The sequence below is a fragment of the Trematomus bernacchii genome, unplaced genomic scaffold (genome assembly GCF_902827165.1).
Source record: "Trematomus bernacchii unplaced genomic scaffold, fTreBer1.1, whole genome shotgun sequence".
Taxonomy (NCBI): Eukaryota; Metazoa; Chordata; class Actinopteri; order Perciformes; family Nototheniidae; genus Trematomus; species Trematomus bernacchii.
Genome location: NW_022988043.1, coordinates 19,167,118 through 19,176,846, shown reverse-complemented (window position 1 = coordinate 19,176,846; position 9,729 = coordinate 19,167,118). Strand labels below are relative to the sequence as shown.

General features: G+C 39.7%; 1 protein-coding gene across 1 annotated transcript; it reads left to right on the top strand.

Annotated features, from left to right (window-relative positions):
* Positions 1–562: 562 nt before the first annotated feature.
* LOC117472770 lies at positions 563–4,116 on the top strand. The gene is made up of 3 exons (XM_034118166.1): positions 563–676; positions 1,731–2,354; positions 3,359–4,116. Exons 1-3 carry the CDS (start codon positions 628–630, stop codon positions 3,853–3,855), a joined length of 1,170 nt encoding a protein of 389 aa, XP_033974057.1. The 5' UTR covers positions 563–627; the 3' UTR covers positions 3,856–4,116.
* The last annotated feature ends 5,613 nt before the right edge of the window (positions 4,117–9,729 follow it).

The following is a 9,729-nucleotide window of genomic DNA, read 5'->3' as shown; positions in this document are numbered from 1 at the left end:
TTTGACTTTTGACTCCTATTAAATAATATTCATATGTACGTGAACTGTTTAAAAATAATCAAACAGATGTACATTTCTTTATCATCCACAAGTATCACTTATATTTTCCTCTAGCATTATATAACATAATCAATCTAATAAATATGTGTATTCAGTTGATACCTGATCATTTTTATTGTGCTAAATAAAACTACTGGTGACACATTATATTGACAAAAATGATGGTGCACTTGTTAAATATTGTACAACACAAATGACAATATTGATATGCTGCATACTAAAAGAGATTAATAGTGTAAAGATCATAGTATCCTTCTTCTACCTCAATAACATAAATATGTAATGATCACAGTGGGAATATTCATAGGATCTGTACAAAATTAAATATATTGGGAACATTGAAGGCAACATTAAGTTATGTTATACGTTTTTACTAAATGTGTGTTATGTGGGAGCTGTCATAACTGTCATTATTCGTGTTGTTTCTGCATTTTCTGTAAATTATTTTTACATTATCACACGACTCTGACCACGTCACACCACGTGACGGGCTGGACTCGACTCAACCCGGAAGAGAGCACTGTCGGTGCCTGAGAGGATTGTTTACATTTTCTACAGCCCGTTAAAATGAATCATCCGATGATAAACTCGACCAGCTTTGTTTCAACGACCAAACGTAAGAACCATTCTATTAACCGACATCTGTTATTTGTTGTTTAACAGGCAGCAGAGAGTCAGAATAATTCATATAGCTAGGTCTGCTAACTGTTAGCCGCTAACCCTAGCTGTGTTTGTTACAGCGAGCAGAACTAGCTTCCTGGTCTGGTTTCACTCAGTTATTCCGCTGCTAAACACTCTCTGCTAATTGACAGGCTTGTACAATGACACCCTTTTGTATAAATCGTATTATCATTATGTATGTATCTGAATTAGCCTAAATGGTAACCCCCAACTTCTTAACTGTTAGATGACATGTATCTTTCTTTATTAACACCCAGTGTCTTTTAACAGCTTGCTATCTGGCCATTAGCAAGCATACGTCCTTTAAGGATGTGATATTTTCTAAGGACAGCTTAGTTAAATGTGTGCTCCTATCATTTTAAGCCATTTGATACGTTTGTTAGTACATTTAATCCATACTTTTCAAATACATGCACACTGTTATGGATGTATATTAAATAACTATTTAACTATGTAAACGTCGCTGCTAATGTGCCATATCTCATGGTGACCCAACATCCATCTTTACCTTAGCTGATATCCCTTTATTTCTGACTTTCTAATAGTATCATTAAGTCCAGAATTTGAAGTTTAGGATGATTATTAAAATGTACTTTTCACACCAGTGGACCCTAATATGCAGTTTCGGAAACATAAATATATTTTGTTTCTCGATTGTATAGCATATTTCATAACAATTTAAATAATGTTTCCTTATGACTGTTGTATGTATAGAAGGTATTCCATGTTGGATGCAGCCGCTCTTGAAGTTCAGCAATTGATATGTAGGTAAATCTAGCTTAAACCAATTCATTTTGGAGAGGTGTTATGGTATGGCATCTCACTGAGAGTGTTTAATACATGGGGATCCTCTCCTCAAATCAAATCATGGGTTCGTCTTGTTCATGTGCATTTAATTACGTTTAAATGTTTATGAACCATAACCCAAGAACACCAGTGATCAATTGTGAAGTCATTCCCTGTTTTCAGCTGTGTTTCTATTTACACAGGAAAACGGGAAGCTGAGCGCTCAGTAAACTGGACGGTGGAGGAGACTCAGGTGCTGCTGTGCGCCTGGAGCGACGAGCGCATCCAGAAGAGTTTGGCGGAAAACCTTCGCAACCGCCATGTCTTCAAACACCTCTCTGTCCGCATGAGTGAAATGGGTTTCTCTCGAAGTCCACACCAGTGCCGGCTCCGTGTCAAAACTCTCAAGGCTAACTACGTGAGAGCCAAACTACAAAGGAGCAGCTCGCAGCCTTGCACTTTTAAATATTTTGCCGAGATGGACGCTGTGTTGGGCCGGAGGTCAGAGGCAGAGGAAGGAGGGCCATATTTTGTTTCTCCAGGACGCATGGCAGGGCGTTACCTTGACTCCTTTGAAAGGACAGGAAGTATCCCAAAAGATTTGAATTTGAACATAGAAAACCATTTTGGTTATCCGGGCAGGACAGTAAGACAAAATTTGAGCTCTTTAGAAGAGAGAGCAGGCCGTCAGTCTTGGCAGTTTGACTCTGAAGTCAAATTGGAGGACAGAGAAGTTTCAACGGATGAGTTTGAGACCAGCAATTCAGGATTCCCTCAGCGACGTCATGAAGTTTACACAGAATCATCCATCCATCGTGAAATTACCGGTATGTACTGTGCTTATTATGTCATTCATAAGAGGCTTAAAATAACACTCAACAAATGCTACATGTTAAATAAAAAAACACGTATTTAACATAAAGTAATCTTGAATCTGGGATTTTATTATGGTCCTATAGTTTTATTATGTTGCTACTTATGATGAATTACAAACCTGACCTACGGTGGCCGACCCGTGCAATCTGCAATAATAACAGAAGGTATCATGCGATCACATGGGTATATTTCACCTAGTAAAAGAAATCACAGGATTTATTTGTTACAGGTACGCATTGCTGAAAAAACATGTAGAGAACTAGTTTATAACCTAACCTGAAATTTAAATCATTCAATTATTATTAAAATATTATAGTGTAGTCTTTTATTAAATGAGCAACAAAAGTATTGTCATTCAATAATTTGTATTAAAAAAAATTACTGTTCAAGCAAGGTCAGCAACTCTACATAGCAGGAATAAATCCAGGATATTTAAAAAAAATAAAAAACGACATCACCACTATTGGTGCTTTTTAATTTCTTGCAGTCAGATGTTTGTGTATTTTGGTACCAAATACGACAACAAAATTAAAGTGTCATTTTGTGAGTGCAGCTATTTTTTATGTTCATAAAGTAAAGAAATTCCTCATCAGCCCTTCACTCTGTCTATTTTTTCTTTTCTTTTTTTTCTTCTTTACTTGCTTGTAAAGCGCTTTGAGCACCAGCGCTATATAAATGTAATGTATTATTATTATTATTATGTCAACATAGGTACATTAAAGACACTGCAGTAAATATCTTTATTGCTGGTTTCTTCGAATCAACTGTCGAGAACATTTTTGATATTCAGTTAATTATGAAATTAGGTGAATCAAAGTCACATTATAGTAGATGGAAGCCAAAATAAGCATTTTTGCTTAAAATATTGGTTCTTTTTCTGCTGGTGATTCATTGAGTTATCATTTCCTGTCATCAGCGATAATCAGATACCTGTACTGTTTTATATCCTCTGTAGGTGCACTAGTGGAAAACAGCAGTCCTTCCACACATGTAGTACCACCTCAACCTCCAGCTGCTCCTCCTCCTCCTCCTCCTCCTCCTCCAGCTGCTGTTACCCAATCCTCTCCTCTCCCCACACCCTCAGATCCAAGCCCCAACACACTCCCTACCTGTGGGCACCTTCACTCGGAGTCCTCAGGCCTCAAGCACCTGTCGGAGTGCTTCCAGCGGCTGGTGTCGCAGACCCGGGGCCTGATGGTGCAGCTGGAGGGCCAGCGGCAGGAGCAGGGCCGCTGGCATCAGGAGCTCCTCTCCCAGTGGCTGCAGAGGGAGGAGCGCTCGCAGAGGGAGACGGCCGAGAGGGAGGAGAGGAGGGAGAAAGCTCGCATGGAGCACGAGATCAGAGTCCTGGAGCTCCTCACAAGCCTAGCCAGAGACGGAGGTTGTAAAAGTGGAAGCAATAAGACAGTAGCAGAGGCACCAAATCACACTTGCAACAAAGGCGAAAAGTAGGAGGCACTCGCACCCAGGATTTCTTACAGCGGTTTACCCAAAGTTTTAAAACTCAGGAAGAACCAAATAATGGCACTTGTAATGCAGAAACGGCTATATTTAAGGCAGCTAACTATAAACCTTGACACTGAGGAATACGGAGTGAAATAGTTATTTCAACCAAATTACGGAAGACGCCCTTAACATTTAAAGGTCCCATGTCATGGCCATTTCTACTGATCATAATTCCATTGTTGAGGTCTACTAGAATAGATTTATATTGTGCAATTTTCCAAACTCACATTGGTTTCTCATACAGCATCTCTGTATAGTATGTGTATTCACTCTGTCCTAAACGGCTTGTTGGAGCTCCTGCCCCCCCCCCCCCCTGTGAGCCCAGCGAAGCCCGGCCCGAAACCAGCCCGAGTACACACACACACCCGCAGCCTGGCTGGGAGTTTGTGTGTGTGCTCACACACAAACTCACAGCCTCGTCCCGGAGCTGCAGGTCTTTTCTGTGTTAGAGTTTTACTCGCTACAGGGTGTACTTTGAGGGTTTGTGACTTTGCAGACCATTTACATGCATGAAAAGCTACATAACACACAAGGGGACGGGTAATAACCAGAAAAGCATGACATGGGACCTTTAAGTCTTTAAGATGATGATTGTTGTCACTGTTTCATACACTTGCTATAAACGGAGACATTTTCAACCACATTCTGTGTTCCACTGGAATCTGTATGTTGCCTCTTGGTACTAATGGAATCTATTCCGATAGTTGCCAATTTTGACACGTTGCAAAGGTCTTAACAGCCCTAGTGAAGAATCCCTCACTCCTGTTAATTCCCTTTTCCACTAACACCCAATAACATTTGGCTTTTGTCTAGCATTCGCCCCCGGGACAATAGATTACAGTAGTCACAGGTATTTATCTGCCCTATTTATCAAGCACCTACATTGCTTTCTAACCCTGCTTTTTATGACCTCACCTGGGAACGCAGATATGCAATAAGATATTATTGAAGTAAAGTCAAATGTAAATATCTTGACTATAACAAGTATTTATTTTTTGTCATCAGTGCCAATATGGAAGAACATCTCACAAGTGTATTTCTCTCGGTGTCAAAAATATAATTATTAAACCGGTTTCCATGAGCGAGACAGTGAACTGTGACAGGGATGGCACAAATGGGAAACATTGCACTGCTCTGTGTTGGAGCTATAAGAGGAATGTAGCACAAAAAAAGCATAAAGTCAATGTTTGTCATTTAAAATCCAGCACATCAGCCTGGATGTCACGCTTGCATAAGAGACCTTTAGCACAGTTCTGACACTCCAGACAGGCTTTCTCCATAAGAGTAAGCATCTGATGTCTTCAGTCACACAGCATGGTAATGACGCTGTGGACACTGGTCTGATTTGCCATATCATTTAGCTGTTAAAGCTTTGACCGGGAGTTTCTTCCTGCGACGCCTTGCTTTACACTCACAACAATCCTATTTATTAAACCCCCAGGCTGAAAGCTGCCCTGGCTGATTGTTACCTGAATAGACAAACAGGAAATCTTTCACTCTGCCACACAGGCTGCCCCTGAAGCTAGCGTGAACGAGTTGGAATGGAAAACCTTTTGATACGCTGAAACTGGATTGTAATCAACACTGGTCAGGCTGGTTTTCTGTAGGAGTACTTACAGGATATGACTTTCTTATTGCCAACAAATCCTTTGAAAAGACCAATGCTAACTATACATGGAGAAAGAAAAGAAAATGTCCATGTGAGGGATTAATAAAGTATATCTTCTTCTTCTTCTACATGCATCCTACTGTGTGTGTATCAAAGCCTGATACTCTTTACCATTTTCCTACCATTGAGCTTCAAAGCCAAAAACTTGTTTTAGGCGCACTGTTTCTCTTGGCTGTTTCTTTATTACCATGAACACAAACAATATGGATTATTTTCACTTCCACACACACAGTTCTTTCCAAATTCAATAGAGCCACACATCTGAATTCATCCACCACTGAAAATAGACCGCTACCTTTGCAAAATAACAGGAGACGAGGAGCCGGTAAATAACATCTTATCCTCTTTATAAAAAAGCACTATTAGTCTAATCATTTGATGCATTATATGCTCCCTATTTATGTTAAAAGTACAAACAAAAAGTCCCATTAAAATGAGTCAATTAAAGGGTCCCTATTTTGCTCATTTTCAGGTTTCATAATTATATTTCGTGCCTCTACTGTGACATGTTTACATGCTTTAATGTTCAAAAAGGTCTTATTTTTCTCATTCTTCCTGTGCTGAGCACCTCTTTTCATCTCTGTCTGAAACAAGAGCACAGTCTGCTCTGATTGGTTGGCCGGCTCTGATGTGATTGGTCAACTGCTTAAAGATGATTCAGAAATGTCCTGCCCCTCAACCTATCACGTACAGTGTTTTGGAGCACTAGCCAATAAAGCTGCGAGTATTGCATAACGATGTCATTATGTTACAGAAGTAAACAAAGGAGTCCAATGGAGGTGTTTCAGGCAGGGGGGAGTGTGTGGGAGAAAAACTCCCTCTTGAGGGAACTTCTGGATTAATTTGAGCCTTTGCAGACCATTTACATGCACAAAAACCTATATAACACACTACAGGAAAGGAACAAGCCTAAACAAGCACAATAGGGCCCCTTTAATATTTTTAGTAAATTCCAAAAATGGTCAGCTCACTATCGGACAGGGTCGGGAAAACAGGGAGTATTGATAGACAGAAAATGGTATAGATATATAAGAAAGCCTGCATGTTCTCGGTCTTGTTCTTCTGAAAAATGTCCTTTAATGCTGGTAACTTAGGAAAATAAACCTCTTCCTCTGTCTAATTTAGTGTTCTCGTTATAGTGAGTTGTCACCACAGCCTCAAAGTGAATTAGCTAATATGTTTGGTTAAAAGCTTTGTTAACCCTTGCCAAATGCATACTGTTTCTTGATTCTAATTATACATTTTTAATTCAATACCCAAAATGTCCACCTTAAATGACATCCTGGTTCAAGCATGACCATGTTTGTGGTGTCTGCGGGCATACGTATATTGTGATTGTGTCCAACATAATGACTGCAATCCTGGTCTTTATCGTCAGACTCCGTGTGATCATTTAAGCGAGTGAAAAGCTGGATTAGTGCATATACGTAAATCTGCCTTAATTCCAGATTATGTAATACCTCTGGATCGTGACGAGATTTGGAATGATTCGCTTTTATTTTACCATGGCTTATTACTCCGCTTGGAAATGCAGAGAAATTCAGCCAAGCAGAAACAATTCAACAGCCAAACAAACCCCCTTGTTTGTTTTGCTGTCGAATTGTTTCTGTATACTACAAGGAATGTTGCCTTAAAGAAGAGGAAACAATTATGTTGTCTACTTTTTATTAAGACTGAGAAAGACAGTCTGGGGAATGATGCAGGACTATCTTCAGATGTAAAAGCAGTATTTTCTGTATCATAACTCAAATTCCTTCTCTTTTAGGTTTTCATTTTAGATCAGAATAAAGTCTTAATTGCCTGGGTAAATGAAAGCTAAGTAAACGGTGACACTGCCAAGATTAGGGTTTGCCTGAGAACATTGCATCAATTGGTTTCGTTTTTAATGATTGTGGTTTGTATGTTTAATTCATTTAATCCCCACATTTCTTTTGTTGTAAAAATCCAATAATTCAGTCCAATTCAGGTCTATTATACAACATCGTTTTTTGTTTCCCCCACCAGAATCTGTTGTCACCTTGAATTATTTGGACAAAAACGAACGTCTCTGTGGGTCTTAAGAACTAAACAGGACATTTTGATGCGATACAAAGAAAGCAACTCAGCTGTTCAGTTTCATTTCCAGCGACAGCTTTTCCCACTGATGTAATCTGTACAATTATAATTTGTTTCTTTCAGTTGGTTATGGAGCTTCAGATTACATGACTTGAACTCAGAATGAGGCGTGTAGGAAAACAAAAGAGAGGCTGGGGGAGGGATGGATGGAGATAAAACTGGGAGAAAGGCGGAGGGAAGGGTGCAAGAGAAAATAAAGAGAATACATTAAAAATATTTATGGGTAAGCATGAAATTGCTACCTTGTTAGCTCAGAGCAAATCTTACGCTGCAGGACACAAATTAGCATTCTATTATAGTTATTGCAGTTATTGTTATTATTGTTATAGTCTATATAGGGCTGATGATGTCAGCCTGTTGGTCTACCACTTTTGTCAAAACTGAAACCAACTGTTGGATTTTCATGACATATGGTACAGAGATTCATTGACACAAGAGGATTAGTACTGACTTTGGTGATACCCTGACTTTTTGGCATAATGACGTTGACTTCTGTTAGTTTTGGTGAAATATATTGGGAGCTATAGAATTGCTTGAGACCTACGGGGCCGTATACAATCCCAAATATCACGTTGTGTTCAAAGCGTCATAACTTCTCAGCTGTTTGAGCCAGAGACATGCCGTGTTTTTCCTCTTAAACTATAGAAACGGCAATAAACAACTCTATTACGTTTTTCATTGAGAGGCGTTTACTTATTTCGGTGAAACGAATGTGCGTAAAGTTTTAAAAGATGCGGATAGTCTCACCTTGATTCTGGCGCATTGCTTATCCTTTTCTGTCTGTTTTATAGGTATATTCTCATCCACCATCTTTGTTTGTGACTTAAATAGTGTAAGAGTCACGTTTCTGAATCGGACACATTCTGGCCGTTTCTCAATGTCGAGTATACCTGCTGCAGAGCCACTATTTCAAGTATACTACGTCATCGAGTGGCGCCGAATGCTGGGCATTTAACATGCATTTAAACAGTCCTTCGGCGCCACTCGATGACGTAGTATACTTGAAATAGTGGCTCTGCAGCAGGTTTACTCGACATTGAGAAACGGCCTCTGAGTGGATGCAGTCACAGCCAATCGGAGTCTGATTCAGAGTCAGTTCCGTTGTTTTGTGTACTGAAACGAGAACCGGTTCCACGCGCGACAACAAAATAAAAGTTGGAATACGTTTTTTTTGTGTTTTGAAAGTAAACTGAGGTATGGCAAGGAAGTTTACTACAGCTGAGGCTTTGGAGCTTTTTCAAGGGGACGATGTTGATGAAAATTCAGACGAATCTGCTCAGCATGCCATGTGTGATTGTGGACAGGAACTACACATGATGTGTAGTCTTGACAAAAAAAAAGACTATTCCTTGCAAAAAAACACCCATGGACACTGCCCAAAAGAATGGGCATAACTAATGAACAGAAGACGTTAGAATCTTCTAATCAGTTCAGACACAATGATAATAAATGTGTGCAATTGTCTGTGTTGAATGTTTTTTTCAATGTTATGGTTAGCAGTTATTTTTTATGAAATAAGTAAAAAATGCAAGCTCCCATTTTTTATGGGCAAATATCCCATATTATATTGTATATAAGTCTCTAATAAGTGACATATATCATTAGCTGAGGTTGTGCTGATTTCTGGGATGTGTAAAACTTGATTATACTGTAAGGAAATTACAATTTATAAGGCAAAACACAAAAATATACAAAAACGGAAATGTCCTATGTGGGTCTCAGAGGGTTAATATATATAAATTCCCAATGATAGAGCCCAATAGTTATCAGTCAGGTTATGATAAACCTCTGGGAAAAGCAGTGATATTTGTGAGTTTATGTTCAGGGCCGTCCCTCCCTACAGGAAGATGGGGGCCTCACCTTGCGGAGGGGGCCTCATTTTGCGGAGGGAGCCTCAACTGAGCTTGTGCGGCGCAATTAGTGTGGCACGGCACGGTTTCGCCGCTGTGAGGCTCCACTAGCAGAAGATAGCATTACCCCTAGATTCCACCGGGTCCGTCTGCGTCGCGTTACGGCCGCGTTACGGCTGCGCTGCG